The sequence below is a fragment of the Hippocampus zosterae genome, chromosome 2 (genome assembly GCF_025434085.1).
Source record: "Hippocampus zosterae strain Florida chromosome 2, ASM2543408v3, whole genome shotgun sequence".
NCBI lineage: Eukaryota > Metazoa > Chordata > Actinopteri > Syngnathiformes > Syngnathidae > Hippocampus > Hippocampus zosterae.
Window position 1 is genome coordinate 7,778,881 of NC_067452.1, and position 21,520 is coordinate 7,800,400.

The window sequence follows — 21,520 nt, forward strand, 5'->3', positions numbered from 1 at the left end:
CTTAACTCTCTCTTTAACCCCGTTTCATTTCCAGTAGAACGGCTAAGCAGTGATAGAGACAACCGGTTTCCAAATCAGGCAACAGCATTTGTATTTATTCAAGTGGAATCAATTTGAAAGTGTCAAAATTCATGACATTCTTGTAAGATCGATTACAGGTGCATAAAAGCGTCCGCTTGCTGGTGAGGTCAAAGTGTTGCGTCGAGCTTGCCTATCATAGCTGTAAAATATGTTGTTTGTCATGGCTGGTAAACAGGAACAATGAACGCATCCCATTTGACCGTGTGCCCAACTGCCTGATAAGAATCAATCGGTCTAACTTTCACACACAGGAAACTATGTGTGTGTTTTTATGTGTGTGTTTGCATTTGGATGGATACACCACGTACGTGTTGAGTAACCATTCAAAATACAAATATGATATGCGCTCACTCTTACATAAAACACAAGTGCTGGAGAAAAAGCTCTGGAGGGAAAGTGGGCAAAACACCACATTTCAATTAAGACTACTTCAAACACACCGCGCAGCTGTACATGGGTTACCAATGTCGCTCTCCTTTTTTTTTTTCTTTTCCACCAAGCATTTCGTGTGAGAAAATGATCAAACCGGCTCGTGAAACACAGACCACGACTTGGTGTCCAGAACAAACAGCTGCTCTTGTCCGATTGCGTCCTCTCGCTGGTGACTGGAGGCATACTTTGTAGCGTGTCCAATATGACGCCGTCCCCAGTCGAATGAGTGTACTATAATTAATATCCATCAAAGAAAACGTCATTGTCCTCGACATGAGCCGCCATATGTGTTTCGTTGGATAAGACATTTGAGGAAATGCGGCAATGTAGCCTGGAAAATCAAGTGCATCGTTACCGTTTTTCCTGATTAAAAATGGAATGACGGGGGCAATTTTCATTCCCCATCTTTACAATGGGGTGTGCTGATTATGTGTCTGTTCCATTTTTACACAGGTATGAAAATAGAACTGTACAATCAACAACTGTTACATCATTCTGTGTGTATTGATGGTTTTCATTTTTGAGTCGCTCGTACATTTATTTTTTGTTCCCCTTTGGCCTATTTTCAGAGCTAAGTTTCACCGCACACGTTCTGTCAATCAGGTTAAATGGGCACTGTAGCTTTCCATCAGGTTCCAATCGACGTGTTTTAACATTAAAGAAGACATCCATTCCCTGCAAAATTGATGGTGGAGTCAAAAGTCACTGCAAGATGCGGTAGTTGCTGTACGAAACAAATGGAAACATGCCTATAAATAGTAATAAAAAAAATAAAGTTAAATATAATTTGATGAATTCCTAGAAGATGAGGAAATGAATATACTGTATATATATATACAGTATATATATATATATATATATATATATATATATATACAGAGAGAGAGAGAGAGAGAGAGAGAGAGAGAGTCCAAGAGTACAACGGGGGCTGCTAAAATTATCCACGTTGGTGCACACAAAGACATACACAAGCTCAAAGTCTGTGTGGACCTCATGGGGACAATTTCAGCCAAGCAGCCCTTTGGGCCCATCCCACTGCATCCAAATCCTCTGAATGATCCAGTGCCCAGACATTCAACCACTGCCGGCCGCTTTCGTCTCTTTTCAGCCCTTTATGAGGCTTTCCCACACAATTGGTGCACTGAAAAAAAAAAAAAACGAAAATGGAAAAGAAATTGTGTTTAATGCACCATCTGAGTTTGATGATGTGATTTATTTTTACCTACTGTGTGCAAAACAGTCTTTCCTTTTGCTTCTATTCGTTAATCCTTGAAAATGTTTAATTGTGCATGTCATCGTCTTTGAGCGGTCGCTGGTGTTCGGCTTTGATAAAATAAAGTCTGAGGCCGCAAGGGTGCTGACACATTCCCATAAAAAAAAAAGACGTCTCTGTCAGATTTAAGATTGCGACTGAAATATCAAAGAGAGACGCTAACTAGATTGATTTGTACACGCTCCCATTTCTATTTTTTGAATATTCTTTAATTATCTTGACTGTTTAAATAGAGGGCAAATGGTTCCTCCAGTGGCTTGCAAATCCATTATTGCCTGCCTAATTGGCTTGGCAAGCCTCGCCCCCTCTTCCCCTTGCTTGTTCGCTCAAAGATTAAAATCCGGTGATTCTTTAATTTGCAAATGGCAGACAGTGCAATCTAAGTAATGAGCCTTAACAAAAAGTATGTACAGTTGGCGGAATTTGCCGGAAATGTGAGCGTTTCAGGATACTTCTCTGCGTGTTTAGTCATCTGACATGCATGAGATATTGCATGGCGGCTGCCGGCTGTTTTGGAGAAAGCAACCTGTCAGCTTGCATAGATCCACCTTGCGAGCTCACATCCAACCTGTTGTTGTTTTTGCCCAGGAGTGTTTCCATGAAAAGGCAGCTGGTGGCGCTCACTTTAGATTCCGTGGACACTCTTCAGACAAGCGCACATGAACCAGAAGTAGAGCAGCCATTGCACTTTGCGAATGGATTGTGCTGATGAGCTCTCTCAGGATGCCCGCAGTGCAATCCAGCCAGACTTTCTTGCCGCTTCCTCCTGAACCTGTAGGATAATGTGCACTCGCGCAGTTATTCTTATCGAACACCGCTACCATTTATGCAATTAGTCGGCGCGTCCTTTTATAATGATCATCTTTCACGTAATGACGAAAATAGCCCTGAAAGCACAGCTTTCATTGACTCAGCTGATGCTTGGCAGAGAGAAACATTGATAGATAGGTGAGTAAAAGTTCTTGCATCGTGCTCTGAGGTGCACTGATAACCTTAAGAGCCTTCATGCTCAGCATCTGCAGTGTAAATGAGTGCACTTGACTCGGCCACGGTTGGTCGCTTTTGTTCTTCCGTGCGAGGAGCTCCATAAGTCAATCCCATCCACTCTGCGATACAGCCAGGATGCACTTATCGCATTATCAGCAGCTTGTTTCATCTAAGCCCCCACCCCCCATCCGTTAGGTTTGCGCGTCCCACATTTAACGCACAAGCCAAGCCATCGGAAAAACAAAAGGGAAGGGCCTGTCACCCTTCTTCCGCCATCAATCATTCGCTGCCCGGGAGACCGCACGTTCGCTCTGTTGCAGAGACCAGCTGCGAAACTCTGCATCAACCTGTGCTGTGATGGATGTTTTTGCAGGCATCAGCGGCTACAATCAAGTCACCGAAACAGAAGCTGACTAACGGGAATGAATTGTAAAATATCACATTATTTCTGATGGAGACAAAAGATTCACTGATGTGACTTTTGCCCCGGCGGTGCAGTGGAGCATGACACCAGCATGTCTGTATCACAGCCAAAAGTTCTGTGTCCACATCTTGGTGTGGGCACATTTCTGTGTTGAGTTGGAATGTCACCCTGTGCTTGAATTCATATGGATTTTCTCAGAGTACTCCGGTTCATTCGCACAAAACAAAAGCATGCACGCTCAGTTAATTGAAGTCTTGACCACAGGTATAATTTGTGATTTGAAATGGTTGTTTCTATTTTTGCCACGTGTGTGATTCACCAGCTACCAGATAATGCTGTATGATCCCACATCTTAAACAAGTCAGATGGGGTACGCTCAAGCTCATGTGACCTTCGGCAAAGATAGATGGACGGACATTTGCCACAATCTACATCAAACACCATCTTGGATACCTTTCAAAATTCATTGGAACTCTTGCTTACACAGTGTCATGTTGACTGGTAATATGCTGAAAAGTGCAGAAAGGTTAATTTCAAGGTCATCTTCGGGCAGGAAAAAATAGGGATATCGCTTTACATTGGGATTGTGCATTTCAGGTCTTTTGCTGAGACCATACCATATATCATTACACGACCGTGATCTGATGCATTAAAGATATTTGGCTGTGGCTCTCCTGAGAAACTGAAATCAGAAAAGGCTGACAACACATGAAGTATATTTATTATTTTATACCGTAGCTTCACGACACGAAGGAGGCATTGGAAGCCGAGATTTTCTGTCAGGCTGTACAGCTCGCCATCTTTACAAAGAACGCTATTAGTGTCTGTTATTTTCTTCCAACGACTGGACATTAAAAAAAATTAGCACGCTTTGCTGACAGCTCTTGAGGCTAACGAGCCCGAGATGAATCCGACCATGAAGGGGTGGGTTGTGAAACAATGACATGACGCCACTGATGTCGTCACGCAGGCTGACTCCCTTTTCAGTGGGAGGATGGTCACGTGAAACTAGTTAGCAGTATGGCTAAGTCGTGTATCACACCAAACGTATGTTGACTTTCAGTATAACTTATTATTACAGTCAGTGTTTACTTTTGTATCTGTAATTTGCCCTATTTGCTTAATAGAAACAATGTAATTGCCTTGGAAGTGTCAACAAGTGTAAATTAAAAGGATATAAAAGCCTTTCATAATGTCAATGTTGCATAATCATTTAGCTTAAAAGATGATTAAAATATGCTTTAAATTATGTTAATGAGAGTCAATGTTATGGATTACATTATTATTATTATTATTAGTAGTAGTAGTAGTAGTAGTATTATGTCACCCCCACTCAAAAAAAAGTCAAAAGAAAAAAAACTAACTCCAAACTGCTACAGTACAATTTAGTAACTTCTTGAAACTTATTGAAACTAAACAACATCCAACTTACCAGAGATGCTAATGCAGATATATGTCTGTGTATGCTGCGTTGTTCACTCATACATGACTACTGTCCTCTGAAATTGCGCCCCCTCCCAAAATCCAGATTGAAAACAAGCCACTCTGCAAAGCAGTTCTTGTTGAAATATTTTTTTCTTGAAAAGTAGGCCGAGAAAGTGAATTTTAAATCATGCTCTGATATCAGATCAAGCTTCAGCCGCACGTCGAGCTGAACCAATCAGACGCAATAGGAGCTGAACCGAACACAGGACGGATAAACTCAAAATCTACAATCCGATTTACTAAAATAAGAACCAGCAGGTTTTTGGTTTGTGTGTCGTTAATGGGAGGTGTATTATTATTTTTAAGTTCTGCTGATAAATGGAATTGAACGGTGTTTGATCAGCCTGTTATTTTGAAATATTATGAGAGAGAAGTATGTTGACATTCATTTTATTAATACTCTACTTTAGTTAACTTATTCCATCTATTTATTTCTTCATGCCTAATGTGCTGGAGAACTATTCTATTCTAAGCATCGCTTTCTTCAGCTAAATAGATTAAATAAAGTATTGACAATGTTTTGTTTCCCCAAAACAACCATTCTTACGCAGTCTTCTGATTTGAGCTCCATTGTTGTCTAAACGTCCGTTCCACTATCACGTGGTGAAATACTCATGCCACAGTCACAATGTGAATGTGAGTGCCGCGTGTGTTTCTTTTCATCTCTGCCACCCACATTCACAGGGAGACAATGAGCAGATATTTATGAGCAAGCACTCAGGCATTCTGTAAATGTTACACATTATTCGAGTTCATATTTATTTGCGCATGCTAAACAGCTGTCAAAATGAAATACAGCTCACGTGCATGTGTGTGAAAATGTGCACAGCGAGGGCTAAACCAATTTATGGCTTGATTACTGGAGTGACACCAGTGTGGCACAACAGACCACTTCCAGTTTGCCCACCCATCCATCCTCACTTGTCTCATTAGCTTTCATGCATTTCGAGGCCCATTCATTGTTTATGGAGAGTAATTTTTGTGTGATCCAAGTATTTCCAATTTGTCACCATATCTTGTTGACATTATGCTATCACACTCTCAGTGCTTTCTAGTTCCATGTTCATTTGCACGCCTCCTAGCCTAGGTTGGTTGTGGACCTGCTGGAATCGGGCAGAAATGGCTTGCCGTGCCAGATGGCCAAATGGGACCTTCTTAGATCATTGTTATTCTATGCTTGTCCTGCATACAAATTTGGGGAAAAAAATCAGTTCAAATAAAGACACACTTATTTGGAATTGGATTCATGACATTCTTTACAGCGACCACCAATTAAAATACAGTATGCAGCCCATCTTTCTCATCTCCATCCATCCATCCATCCATCATCTACCGCTTATCCGGGGCCGGGTCGCGGGGGCAACAGCTTTAGCAGGGAAGGTGACGACTCACGGAGGGGTCTTTCTCATCTCATGTGTTGAAAAAAAACAAACAAAAAAACCCAATAACAACAACAACATTGTGCCAAACGTGGGAACATTTTAACTTTGAATCCAGATGCCCAAATGTCTCAATGGTTTGTCATTTGAAAATCCGATTGAGTTTTTTACCCTATCTCTAAGGGAGAGCCATACCCTGTGTAGGAAATTGCGGAAATGTTCTTGTTCAGTGCTGGTCAAATTTGGCAAATTTGTCTATGGGAGTATGTAACATTCCTACGCATTTATTTGTAAATGAGGACCAATGCAGCAGCACATCTATACTACACATAGTGACAATGGTGCAATGCCTCACTCCCCGAAGGTGCCGGATGGTGGACCAGAATTTCCATGAAGCCATCTGGAAGACGTTCTCCAGAACCTACCCGAACTCCTCCCAATGCCCGCGGTTTTCCCTCAGCTGCGTTACGCTTGGCATGCCAGTTCTCATCACCTGCCTCCAGAGTCCCACTGTCTAAAAAGGCCTGTTAGGACTCCGTAATTATAATAATAATGATTATTATTATCCATGCATTCTTTGTATGAGTTATCTTCAGTACAGTTGCGGGGTGTGCTGGAGCCTATCAAAGTGAATTTTGGGCAAGAGTCAGAATGCATCCGAAACAGGTCGATAGCTATTTGCAGGGCACAACGAGTGTCAGACCGTCAGTCCGTCACTAATGGCCATTGCCCATTTCAGTAATGGGCAGATGACCGACAGAAACTTTGAAACACTGACGGAACTAAGCGCAGACAGTGATGATTCTTTTTACATGAACCCAAAACGTAAGGACGACTTTTGGCAAATAATGTTTTGCAGCACATGTTGGTGAGTTGGCGCATTAGCCCCATCCACACGACAGAAATGCCTGCATGACTGTGTTGTCTGGCAGTAGTCGGATGGTTTTCGAAATGAGATGTTGTCTGTCACGAACTCTCTACTTCTGCGGTGTTGAGGGCCAGCATCAAGGACTGGAAGCCTGAGCTTCTTCCCCTCGGAGCACAGGGAGGCATGGGTTGACGTGTACAACACCCCCTTCCTTCCTTTCTTGCTCCACTGCCTTGACGGTAATATTCAGCACAGCTGGTGACATCCTCAGGCCAATATCCAGAAGCTGGTCTTCCTTAAGGGGAACATGTCCCCATTGGAGTACCCCACCTACAAGGGGGCAGTTTGGGGAGGAGAAGCAATAATCGTATTTCAAGTAATATACTATATAAGTAAGTAATATAAGTAGTGATATTATGTAATAGATGTGATGCAACTACTTTCAGACAAATCTTTTTCAGACAAACTACATGAATAACTACAGTGCCATCACATTTATAGAAATAAAACATCATGTGGGGTTAAATGATAATTTAGTTACATTTAGCGTGAAACTTCATTGGCATTAATGACTTAACCCCAGACCTAATTATCATACGATGCTTTATGCAGTCGATTTATGATAATAGCGTTGCCGTTTGCATGAACCTATTAGCTTTTATTAAGTCATGCTGCTGCAAATCTTTAAACACACGCACGTAGATATACAATGCTTGCGTGCCGAGTGATACTGGGGCAAGAACCCTGCCGCATCAAGTTCTTTGTTGCGGTATTCCAGAGAGAATTCGGGTCTGCCCGTTGCCACGGGATTGTCCACTCCTAATACGATTACAGTGCCAAAGACTTTAAGATAAATGCACACATCTGCATGGCTAATTTCTGAGAGGTGGCATACAGTAAGCCGCATCCGCTTATTGCCACATGCTAAAAAAAGGCCAGAAGAGTTGACTTATTTCCACACAATACCGACTAAGTGGGAAATCTTTTGGACATGGTGGGCCACCATATGCTTGCTTTAATTTGATTTTCCTCTACGGTTCTTGTTAAGTGCGTTAGCATTTCTTGGACTGCACCGAAAAGGGTAACACCACGGGACAAATAAGCTGCACTTTGGTCGTGCTTCTCAGCATTGCAAGTGAGATTTGATGCAAAAATGGATTCAGCATAATCCTTCAGAAAATGTGTTTCTTTCAAAGCATATCTCTTGTAAGTGTGTGGTAATCCGAGCATTTGGTGTCATCCTTGTTAAGAGAAGAGGAACACAAATGGTTATTTTCTCGACCCAGCGCTGGCTCACTTCTTTGATGTCAAATTGGACGTTAGTGTAGTGGAGCCTAGCGAATGCTCTCCGAGGGTATTGGTGAACCTCACGAGCCTGGCAACCCAGGCTTGTAGCCTATTTGCTGAGTTTGCAACAGATGTAGATGGTGCTATGTGGGTTGGAACCCAGGGATGGCTGAATTGTATGGGACACCAGTGTTATGTTTACTCATCAAAGTTCATGTTCGGCTATGCAGATGGATGATGGAAAATAAAATAAATACACTCCTGTGAGCAAATCATGTTGCGAGAAAGTATGCAGTTGCATAGATCGATATCTGATCTGAATCTGATTCCTCCCACATTTGCAAGAGGCCTTATTGTGAAGAATGTCCAACTTTGCACATTGTGCCACTTGAGAGCAAAAAAAATTAACTGTGGCACTTGAAACGTGTCGTGTAAATCCAGCCTTTGTGGGCAATCAATCGTAAAATAAGGATTTTAGCTATCACACCCACTTGCAAAAGAGGAATAAAAATTGAATAACAATGTGAATTATTGATGACATTATGATGAGTATTTACTGTACCTCAGGTTTTATTTGACGATGGACTGTCCCCAGACTAAAACTGTTCCAGTGTAATTAAAATTATTTAATCATGTATTTTGAATGATTTTAAAGAATAATAAAGATAGATCTAGTTATTCTTATTTTAAATTCATAATGTAATGTGGACACAACTGAAGTTATGTTTCACGAGTTGAAAAAAAAAACTCTTCACTATCTTCATTATGTTTGCATGCAACTGATTCTATGATCCAACAACCATTTTGTGCTTTCCCACCCATTATTTTTTTTTCTTAATATTAAAATGTATTTTTCGATCTATAAAAGGCATTGTGCTTGTATATGTTTAATATTCTTTCTGGGGGTTTATTAATTCTGAAGTTCAAATCAACCCCAGCCCCTGCAATTAGAGACAATAACATCTTAATAAAAATAATAATAATAATAAACCTGAAATACAAGAGTTTGAACTCAGTGAAGTTGGCTCGGGGCGTTACTGGAATGCACGCACACTTGACACCATACTGAAAAGGCCTCAAGTGAGTTTTGCACCCCAACCTCTTTGCTGTGAATTGTTACTGGGCCACCCTCTTCCGTTCTTTCCTGAACCAAATAATTTACAGAATTACTGTCTGCAAAATGAGGCATGCATGGCCTATAAAATATGGACACGCAGCTGGGAAAGAAATTAAGAAGCAAACACTGCGTTAAAGCGAGCTAATTTTAACACCAAAAGACATGCGGACTTTTTTTTTTCTTCATCACTGTACCGCCCCCTATGGGCCGTCTTTGAGACGCCCCCTTCCATAACTTTCTCCCTCCCTTCCACAGTATCTCGCCTCCTCCTCCGATGTACCCCCTTATAGACGATTGCATTAAATCGCTTCTCATTCCCTTGCAATGGCAGCCGTGCGAAGTGGAGGATTTATGCCTTTGGTGCAGCCGCACGACGGTAATTGTTCCATGAAGCGTTTGGCGCTTTAGATGTTGATGAGCACCACCAGTTTGCTCCAACCAAACAAACCAACCAACCGACCAACCAACCACCATCAAGATCCACTAGTTGCAACGTTTTGCCGAAGAGCTTGATGTGTTCCCGCCGCTGGAGGAAGAGGATTTGCGCATTCTTACACGGCCACATGCACTGAATTAGACGCCTTATGCTTGGCGTGCGAGGGGACAAGTGCACACCAAGACACGGGCTGGTGCACGCCGCAGCACCAGTGGCAGCGGACGCGGAGGAAGGGAAGAGAAGAGGGAGGGGGGAGATTCGTGCTTATCCCTGCGTGCACATGAATGAAAGTCACGGCGCTGGTCTCCTCGAACGTGGGATTACTGTGTATTCCCCGAAGCCCCTATCTTCCTTCATCCCCCCACCCCCAAGCGACATCCTTTTTTTGTTTATTTTGTTTTGTCTCCCAACTTTAGCTGTGGCTTTCTTTGAAATGACACCGCCAAATTCATTTGCTGGAAGAAGACTGGAGCCAATATTGGCGCGCCAGCTGACTCGTCAATGAGACTGTGTTATGGAGCTCAACGCAGAGGAGACTTGAATCTTAAAGGATTCTCCTGCAGCCGACACCGGGGTGGACCAAAATCCATGTTTGGACCAACACCGGAGCCCGAAGAAGGGCTTTGGGCGTGATGTATTTTTCATTTTCATTTTTGTTGGTGTTGCGGGATGCGTTGGCGTTTACAGGCATCGGCACGGTAAGCGGATCATCATTAACACGACCAGACATAGGCTGTATAAAAAAAGCCTGCGCTATCCATGGTTCTGAAATGTTTTTGACGTCAGTGAAGTTCATTTTTGTATTGATGTAGGTGTGTGCCATATAAAAAAACAAAACGAGTCTCTGTGCTTTGCCCACGGCAGTTTTACGCATTGCAAATCATACAAATGTTCGCGCATACGCGCGCAGAATGCACAAGGACGTCAAGATGCATTGCATATAAAGTCCTCGTCGACGGGTAGCACATAAAAACCAAGTGCATGTTGCTGGTGTGTTATAGACGGAGCAGATTTGGGCATGTTTGCTGCGTCGGTGCGTAAGCTTTCGTGGTCTCTTAAGGAGGGGTAGTAAGTGTGTGTGTGTGTGTGTGTGTGTGTGTGCGTGCGTTTGAGCGCGGGCGTATTTGCGTGCGCGCGTGTGTGTGTGCGTGTGGCGAAGGCGAAAAAGAGAGGGAAACTATCTAGGCTTCTTAAAGAAAATGCCAGATATATAACATGACTGGAAAATGTACTCCCTTAATAAAATGCAGTGGGATCAAGTGATTTGCCTTTTAATTGACCAATACCAAAGGGCTGGTGACGGTTACTTATCCTCTTTTTGTCGCTAATCACCTCTGGCTATCTGGTCATGGGAGCACTTTTTTTTATGTTGGAGCCCCCAATCCCCCTGATGCCTGGTATGTGGTCTGAGTGATAAATATTTTGGCGATGGGATGGGTGGGCTGCGGTGTTTGTTTGAAAAATCAAATAATATAATGTATTTTTATAGTCAAAAATATCCATGTCTGGATGGATAGATCATCAAACAAGTACTCGTCCGATCCAAAAAAGATCGTTTGGATTCACTTCATTCGAACATGTACATCGGTTGCACATGATTAAAATGTGGTAAATGAGTAATTTTCCCATGTCCCCCCCCCCAAAAAAAACAAATTTTGTAATTTGAACATATTTTAATCATGTACCACCAAAAAAATATAACTTTTTTTTCTCTGACATTTTAGCCTACGTGTTATTGTGTCCTCCTCTCTGCTTGTTTTTGAGAAATGCACAATGTAACACATTTTGACGTTCGATTTTTATATAATGTCTGTGTGTTGAAATTGTGTATCTGTTCTGTGCTTTTTTTTCTGGTACCGTGAAAAAAAAGGAAACAATTAGCTGCCGTTTGTAGGCCTGCTGAGGTTTGCTTATTCAAATGCTGGTCATCGACATGTCTTTTGGCCAACTTGTGCTTTTTAAGCGTGGCAGTCGTACCTGTGTAAAACAGCACCCGTCCTTTCTCTTTCCCTCCCCAGATGACACATCATACTGACACCGCACTTGAGTGAGCTGGGGCACCTTCTCCCAGGAAACATGCATTTCTGGGCCCTGAATATGATCCTTGTGATTGCATCATCTCTGAGGCTGGGCGAGATGTATGACAATTACGGGGAAATCTGCCGCAACCTGTGCACATGCGAGGAGAAGGAAAGCATCCTCACCGTCAGCTGCGAGAACCGCGGAATCATCAGAGTGACGGAGATCAGCCCGGTTCAGTTCTCCACGTACCACCTCCTGCTGACGGGAAACCTGCTGAAAAAACTGTCGGCCAATGATTTCATCAATTACACCGGAGTGACCATCCTGCACTTGGGGAACAATGACATCTCAGAGATAGAAACAGGTGCCTTCAACGGACTCCAGGGATTAAAGAGGTTGCACCTGAATAACAACAAAATTGACATTTTGAGAGATGATACGTTTGCAGGACTGGAGAGTTTGGAATACCTCCAAATCGATTACAATTACATCAGCAACATTGAGCCCAACACCTTGAGCAAACTGCACCAACTGACGGTGATGATTCTGAATGACAACCTGCTGGCTTTCCTGCCCCCCAACATCTTTCGCAATGTCCCCCTTACGCATCTGGACCTGCGAGGGAACCTGTTAAAAATGTTTCCGTACGTTGGCCTCCTAGAGCACATGGACAAGGTTGTGGAATTACAGCTGGAAGAGAATCCTTGGAACTGCTCATGCGAGCTCATTGCTTTGAAGGCCTGGCTGGAGAGTATCGCCTACACGGCGCTGGTGGGAGAAGTGGTGTGCGAGACACCCTTCAGGCTCCATGGGAGGGACCTGGATGAGGTGTCCAAGCAGGAACTATGCCCGAGGAGGCCACAAGAGGACACGGTAAGGCCCGCGCCCCCCAGCAGCACCAACGGATATTACCATACCACGCCCGCCGCTGTCACGGCCTCGGCCACCTCGTCTGCTGTCTTTCGGTCCTCTTCCAGACCAACCAAGGGCAGTCGTCAATTTAACCGTACTAGGTTAAAGCCCACTTCTCGACTCCCAGGCGGTAGCCCTTACAACTATGGCCCCATCATCGCGTTTCAGACCAAATCGCCTGTGCCTTTGGACTGCCCCACGGCCTGCACGTGCAACCTGCAGATATCTGAAATTGGACTGAATGTAAATTGCCAAGAGAGAAAGATCGAAAGTATCTCTGACCTAAAACCCAAGCCATACAATCCGAAAAAAATGTATCTCACTGGAAATTATATCCCCGTGGTACGAAGATCAGATTTTGTCGACGCCATTGGATTGGATTTGCTTCACCTGGGAAACAACAGGATAACTGTGATCCATGACAGGGCTTTTGGGGATTTAACAAATCTGCGTAGGCTGTATTTAAATGGTAATCTCATGGACAGGCTGACGGGGGAAATGTTTTTTGGGTTGCAGAACTTGCAATATCTTTATTTAGAGTACAATAAAATCAAGGAGGTTGATGCGGGCACATTTCGTTACCTGACCAATCTCCAGCTGCTGTTTCTCAATAACAATCTCCTGAAAACATTACCTGTGGGCGTTTTTTCCAGCCTCTCCCTGTCTCGACTTAATCTGCGCAACAACCGGTTCCAAAACCTGCCTGTAAGTGGTGTTTTGGATCAGCTGAAGCTACTGGTGCAGATAGATCTCTTTGAAAACCCCTGGGACTGCTCCTGTGATATCGTGGGTATGAAAATATGGCTTGAGCAGCTCAGTGCAGGCACAGTGGTCAATGAGATCATGTGCGAGACACCCAAACGGCACACAAAAATGGACCTTCGCTCCATCTCGTCGGAGCAGCTGTGCCCCGACCACTCTGACGCGTATGTCTCACCAACCCCCCAGACTGAGGAGCCGTTAGACGACCGGGTCATCCCCACGGATACCCCACACAGGTTCAACTCCTCCAACAGCACTGTCCCCTTGTCCGTCCTCATCCTGAGCCTCTTGCTTGTCTTCATAATGTCAGTTTTTGTGGCCGCGGGTCTCTTTGTTGTGGTGATGAAGAAGCGCAAAAAATCCCAGAGTGACCGCACGAGCACCAACAACTCTGATGTCAGCTCCTTCAACTTGCAGTACAGCCTCTACAGCAACCGCTCAGGCACCAAAGCGAAGCCACCGGCCGGTCACGTCTATGAATACATCCCACATCCGATGGGTCACATGTGCAAAAACCCTATCTACAGATCAAGGGAAGGAAATGCGGTGGAGGATTACCGTGACCTTCACGAGCTCAAGGTGACCTACAGAAGTGCCCCAGATGAGGAGAGGAATCGCAGCATGTTGAGGAGCCCCGCGTACAGCGTTAGCACTATTGAACCAATGGACAACCCCTCCCCGGTCCAGGATGCGGACCATTTCTTTCGGGGCATCCTCGAGTCTGATAAGCAGTCCCCTCATCAGTCCATCTCATCCCTCCCAGTGGGTGCGAGTTTAGAGTACAAGTACACCAGCCCAGTGTCATATACCTACAACCCTAATTTTGATGTCAGGCGTCAGTTCTTGCACCCGGACAGGATCAGAGAAACGGTGCTCTATGGCACCTCACCCAGTACTGTTTATGTGGAACCCAACAGAAACGAATACTTGGAGCTAAAAGCAAAACTGCAATCTGAGCCCGATTACCTCGAAGTTCTCGAGAAACAGACCACCTTCAGCCAGTTCTGAGCCACAGTCATTCATTCCATGGAGCATTTTGTCCCATTTTACCCCATAGGGAAACTTTCTTGGGTGCCTTGGCACAAAGACGAGCAGGGGGAAACTGGATTAGTCCTGCGGGGTGTGCCAACAATGTTCTTACAGGTTCAACTTGGACACTATCAGAATGGGGGATGAACACAATTGCTAACTAACGATGCAATTTTTATTTTTATATAGCAATGATCACAAATTTGAAGTGTATAGATAAGTTCCGCTTCAAATTCAAGAATATAACCGTGCTTATGGTATATTGTCAAAAAAGAGAAAAAAAATGTTGATACAATCACCCCTGGACAAAACAACAATAACAGAAAACAAAACACATTGTACAGCAGATGATAAAACTGTGTAGGATTATTTCCTGCTGTAGTCTGTAAATACCGTAAGTATTTATTGATATAATCTGCCATGTCTTTTCAATATCAAACTTTTGATTCTACATCGACATTACCTGTGTCATCATACATCACCATTTTCAGGAGCAAGAAAAAAAAAAGGCTTTTGTTTCGTAGTTTCATTTCTTGTAGCTTGGCATTGTAAAGTGGCTTTCTAGTTTTGAGGGGAGTGGCACACCCCAAATACAAAAAAATACAGACTGTGCCAATTGCTGAGGAAGAAAAACAAAACATAGTATGTTTGTATGCGTTTAGCACTTTTGAGGAATTAGAAGGCAAGTTCACGAGCTCTCATATAAAAGATTATTATATTAAAAATGAATTGGGGTATCAATTCTTAATATATTGATTTATTGAAACAAAACATCCTCAATGATATTTGAAGTTTTGATTTTGTTGTGTAATGTTGCTATTTTAATCTATGTAACACCTATTTTTATACAAGCTTTGGCAGAATCTCTATCCCCGATCGAGTCTTATGTTTTGGATTGCTTTGCACTTCTTGCACTATATTGACCAAACTATGTTGTTGTCATCAAATAAACATGATGTCGGTTCTCATGACATGTGCAGGTTGTTGGTGATAGTATGACGAACTGGGGGTTGGGCAAGGGTTCACTAGGTTGCCAAAGGGTGACACGTACTTTGAGAGTAACAATTTGTACCAGCCCCAGGTACACAAAACGGTCCCAAAAAATTCCTAAGGACAAAACACAACCACAAAGGTGATAAAAAAAATAAATCCTACTTTGAGGAAATTATTTTTTGCGACAGCCAAGTGTACTGCCACACTAAAGTCCCACACTGGAATATTACTGTTAATGTAAATACTGTACTGCCATTGTCATGGGAGGAACTGGAGTGAGACTCAATATACTGTTCATGATCAAATAATCCAATGAACAAATGTAAAAGGCAGTGATCTGGACTAACCTTTATTTATTTATTTTTACTCAGAGCAGCGTGGCCCCTAATCTGAATTTTTAGCGGTGCAAGGAGAAGATTAAGTAGATATTCATCACACTCTTTTTCCCTATATTACTGATCAACGGGTTGGTTGAAGTCTGGAGTAAAACTTTCATATGACTTTGATGTCAAGCTTGATACTCAAGACCATGGCAAGTTTATTGGCGCAGATGTTAAAGCTTTTTTACAATTTTTTTTTTGCTTGTTTTTATTCTTTTAGTTAAATCCCAATAACAATAAACTGCGTCTGGATTGAGAATTGGCTGCTTTTACAGTGTACATGATTTGAATTCAATGCTTTTGGAAACAAACTACCTCAGTAGTTGACCCACTTAAATATACTCTGGAAGGTTTAGCGAAATGCAGCATACGAATGTGACAAGCTGAAATAATTGGAAACCTTTGGGCTATTTCTTTGAATGTCAGTTTATCTCTGTTTCAATGTGGTCACCTTTGTGTCGCAAATTACTCGCCATCGTTTCATGAAAAAGCCGAAGAGAGCAGAAGGCACCATTTGGGAGATGAGGAGTCCTGGAACTGAGTGCATCTGTGGACATGTCACAGACGTGTAAGCAGGGGCTGTGAATCATAGCCAGGATGTGTGTGTGTGTGCGCGCGTGTGTGTGCGCAATCGTGTACGTATGTGTTTTTGCGTCTCTCTATGCGTATTTTAGCCTTTGAAATAATTGTAGTTGACAGATTCTGATATGGAAGCATTGTTGTCTATGGACAATTTCTTTTTTCTAACATGCCAATCCTTACAAAACTAATGGATGCCGTTCTAAATATTGCAAAGGTGAAAAACTTTTTAGATTTGACAATTCTAAAACCGGGAGAGGATGAAATGTAAAAAGGAAGGAACTTTTGACCTAATCTGCAAGTATGCGCCTGCCTGAAAGTTTATGCTTTATCAATGTTATGAACAAGTGACCTTTCCACAGTTGTTGGGACAATGCAAGTAGTGTGTGAGTATCTTTTTGTGTGTGTGTGTGTGTGTGTGTGTTTGGAGTCGTGCCAGTTAAAATAATGCTTTTAATCAGTCAATGGGCTTTTTAGGTCTTAACATATATGGCGGCACAAAAGCGGGTTATATGATTCCCTTCCATTAATCTCTCAAAAGCTTTGAGTGTGTTTCGACATTCTGTTGTGCTGCTCTCCAATGTAGTGAGTGATTAGAATGGTTTAAGAATAACTACAAAAGAGTAAGACTTTTTTTAATACGAAAAACACTTAATCCCCTTGAAGAAAACATTGCCTGCAGTGAAATATGTGAAAGTCTTACCTCGTGCAAAATAAGAGCTCAGCAATGCAAAGCATGTCTTATGTGCCAATGACGAAAAAGTTAGTTCTTTAAAACAACACCGGAACATCAGAAAACACTTGTTGTGACTCTTGAAGTCACAACAAGTGTTTTGTGTGTGATGTGTGTGATGGAACAACCTTTTTTTTTTTTTTTTACATTATGATGCTTTACTTTTTGGAACCATTTCACACGAGCCGTATTGGCTTGGACGCTTGAACTCGCCAGTCATGTTACAACATTGTGAAAATTCCAGCCTAATTATAACTCAATATTTTTTGGCATGTGCTTGTGTTTATGGTAAACAAATCAGCTTGAAGCTGCACACAGATACAGGGCTAAATTTCCTGCCTCAGATGCATCTGAGTGGTTTGACCTGCTTGGTCCCCATGTTGTAGTGCATCATGCTAGTAGGTTACGTTGTGTGTGTGCGTGTGTGCGTGTGTGTGATGTGCCTAACAAGTGCACATCAAAGTTTCTTTTGCTAACCCACAAGGAATTTGCAGAGTAAGTGTTGATTCAGAACAATTCTGATACCGTGGAGAGCAAATCTTCAATCTGCGGCTTGAAAGTTGGTTTTCTGCGGGCATTAAATAATGACCTAAAATGACACACTGTAAAGCAAATTAACGTTCTGATGAAGTAAGAATTCTTTTAGAAAATTATCTGTGGAACATTGTGGTCATAAAATAACCAAGATAAATATTCTCTTCGTCCCTCTTGGGCATATTTAATAATAAAAGTAATAATGTATTGAATTTTCATTGCTTGTAAAGTGCAAAACGTTTCACCAAACTTTGGGTTTTTACATGGGTTAACATTTAAAGAGTAAATCAACCACTTGTCCTGGATATTTTAAACATACTGCTTTTATAACAAATGTAATTCAACCACAATGGTAATGCAACCATACATGTTTTTGGAACCACACGTTCTAAAAACATGCATGGCAGGTTAATGGAAATTTTGTCGCTAGGTGTGAGTGTGAGCGTGAATGGTTGTTTGTCTTCGTGTGTCCTGTGATCAGCTGGCAACCAGTTCGGGGTTGTCCCCCGCCAATGCCCGAAGACAGCTAGGATAGGCTTCCCCATGCCCGCGGCCCTCATGAAGATAAGCAGCTCAGATAATGGATGGATAATTCAACCACAGAGACAATTCATTTATGATGCAATAACGTGGCATCATCTTTAGTAGACGTCCCCGTTGCGGAACACCATTTTAATTGGACGTCTCCATGAAATGAAGAGACAGAAAAGCGTCACTTCTTTTCCCCAAAATAATTGCATCACCTCCTGCATTATTCCTCTGTTGATGTACTGCTCCCTCAGTGCAATATGGGCTTCATTTGTCATTGAACCATACAAGAATTTTTTTTTTTCACAGAAACAAACCTACAGTGAATGCTTGGATGTTGAATGTTTTTTATTATCCCAAGGAAATTTCGAACACATTCAAAATTGATTATATTAAAAAGAAACTTGATTTTTTATTGAACACATCTTTTACATTTTTGTTTAAATGATCATGAATGTTTTCTGAAGAGGTTCCTCTGACAACTGTAGTTTTTTTTTTTTTTTAATTTGCTGAACCTGCGCTGCTCAACTTTGAAGCGCCCGAGTTTGCTGCCTCGGGCTTTGCAATAGTCAAAATGTATTAGGGGTTAACCACTGCAAATATTTCTTTTATGTATTTGAAGAGGACATGAATGAATAGTTTATCACCTAATTACCAGTAACCTGATGGATTCCTCACACCCCAGGCACTTTTGAACCTTGCCCAATCTGGGAGACTCAACTTAAACCAGTTTGAGGTTGCTGGCTCAGGTTCTGCAATCACAAAGAGCATGACGTCTATGAACAGAACCTCTCCCTTATCATCGTAAATTATATTGGTTTGTGGCCACATGAACAAGTTCTTTTCACACAAGTGCACCATTGATATAATGTGAGCTTCCGCCCAAACAAGTCTGGAGCCTGGCTTGTGGCCCACACATGGCAGCTCATCATAGGTCACGATGACGAACTAACTTGTTCAGGTCTCGAAGAGTTTTCCCTTCTTGAGTCAGGGGCATATAGTCATTGTAGAGAAGTGATTATTTCTTCCTTTTCTCAGACCTCTCTTTACTTTTTGCACGATAAGCTTCCCTTGCAGCTAGATCATTGTTAGTGCGTGCCCTGTCTCATGCCGATTTTGATTTTTCTTCAGTTGAGAGAGGCGTCTAAAATGTAGAAATTGTCACTTCAAATGTTTCAAAGTGTGTAATATCTGGACATTCAAAACTAGCAAACATTGTACAAGTTTGATGGATCATCATAGAGCTTTGAATAGCGGTAAACTTATGGCCCACTGCTCTTATCTGACTAACTGGTTACACCACCTCACTTTGGCAACTAACCCTAAATTAAACTGGTTTCTTTTGAATGTCAAATGATCAAACTCAGAAAGAGTGTCTCATGACTAAACTGAAAATATGTGAGCTGTGTTTTTTGTTACCTGAGCAACTGTGATGTCACTTTCAGTCTAACAGAATGTGCTAAAATGGCCACCCCCGGGCTGGAAAAATAAACGGATGGATTTTAATTTGAAATTCATTCACCCCAAACCCACTATTAATCAGAATGCCGTGTTCAGAATAGTGGGGGCAAAAAGAACACATTTTTGCAAAGAACATTTTTGGGGTTTACGTCATCGTTAAACGAGGAGTTTTATCATCAAATATATTTTTCTCATTTTCTTTTGTACCGCCTGACATTGAAAGTGTAAAAGCTTACATCTGAATGTTTTTTTTTTAAATTCAGTATTTTACTGAGTGCTACAGTACACACCTTTTAGCTTAGTCCTGATACGGTCACTTGCTGATACGGCATCCTATTTACAACTATTGTTTCTTTAGTTCAAAAAGTGTTTATGGTTGTGCTACCTTGACATTTATAACATCAAATATTCTGGAAAAAAAGTTTGGATTTCATTATTTGAACTGCTTTGAAACTATTCATGTAAAAAACAAACAAATTAAATCAAATTAAAATGATGCTAGGGTGTTTTATTTTCACTATCATGATCAAAATAATATTTGAACAGTTTCTAAGTTTGCTCACAGTTGCACCACCTGACATCTTAGGGCCTTTGAAGCCCAAACATTGGTGAATGTAATCACTTGACTTTACCAAAACATGAATGAAAATAAATAGGTTGTGTAGAATAAAAATTTTTGGGACCGATACAGAAAAATCTGCATGCCGTTGACCCATTTGCACCACCATTTATTCTATTTTCTTTAACTTCCAGTCAAGATTTTGGTACATTTCATCTGTGGCATATGGCAGATCCCCCCCCCCCCCCTCCACCACCAACACCACCATAAAAAATCACCCTTATCCTACTTATCTGAATTGAGTTACATATGAGAATCTATATATATATATATATATATATATATATATATATATATATATATATATATATGTAGATATACTGTCTATCTGAGGTTACTTGAACCATTTGGTGTGCATTCAGTCTTAAAAACATGACCATTGTTAATTTACCTCAATGAGATATTAAAGGGCGCTTGTAAAGTCTCCTGGCATCTCAGCCATACTGTATGTATGCATGATAATTAAGTTAATGCCGGCCTCAATGGACACACAGGGGAGGTGGACACATTCCATATGCTTCAGTGTCTGCCCACCAAACGCTTGCCATCCTGATCTGAGCAATTGAGTCCAATGCGATGCGGTTAATTGAGAGGGCAGGGATGGCATCTGACAGGCTCCGATGGCTCTCATGATTGCTTTAATCAAAGTGGTTAATGGAAATCCTTCAGGCATGCAGAAATGTGCAAATGTTCATCAGCACTCAACTGACTTGGAAAGGCGGTGACGGCAGCGCCACACCGCGATTCACAAGTCACAGTGCTAAACGTGCAAAGCGGCTACTTTTAATGTTTTATTTTTAAGTCAAACACACAGCAGTCGACAAGCTATTTGCACTGGCGTTCTTGGCGTTGTTGCTTTTACTCTGTATTGTGGTATGGGAATGACTTATTTTGCAAACAACAGAACAGTTTAAGTCCATGTGAGACTTTTCCCTCACAGTATTCAGGAGGATTTTGTATTAAATGTATTCCAATGTCCTCTCCGTGAGCCGTCACCTTACCGTGGTGGAGGGGTTTGTGTTTCCCAATGATGAAGTTGTCTGGGGCTTTATGCCCCTGGCAGGGTCACCCATGGCAAACAGGTCCCAGGTGAGGGACCAGACAAAGCACGGCACACAAAGCCCCTTATGAAAAATAAAATCGATGGTACTCAGTTTCCCTTGCCCGGACGCGGGTCACCGGGGCCCCCCTCTGGAGCC

The 21,520-nt window shown here is 42.1% G+C and overlaps 2 protein-coding genes across 2 annotated transcripts in view; both read left to right on the forward strand.

Annotated features, from left to right (window-relative positions):
* Positions 1-21,520, forward strand: part of LOC127592531 (uncharacterized) — a 429,086-nt gene that overhangs the window by 40,353 nt on the left and 367,213 nt on the right. The gene's annotated exons all lie outside the window — the stretch shown is intronic.
* Positions 9,613-15,465, forward strand: LOC127592079 (SLIT and NTRK-like protein 5). The gene is made up of 2 exons (XM_052052520.1): positions 9,613-10,467; positions 11,788-15,465. Exon 2 carries the CDS (start codon positions 11,846-11,848, stop codon positions 14,471-14,473), a length of 2,628 nt encoding a protein of 875 aa, XP_051908480.1. The 5' UTR covers positions 9,613-10,467; positions 11,788-11,845; the 3' UTR covers positions 14,474-15,465.

Bases quoted from the DNA above. Each gene is read 5' to 3' on its own strand.
- LOC127592079 (XM_052052520.1), top strand. From the start codon at position 11,846: ATGCATTTCTGGGCCCTGAATATGATCCTTGTGATTGCATCATCTCTG.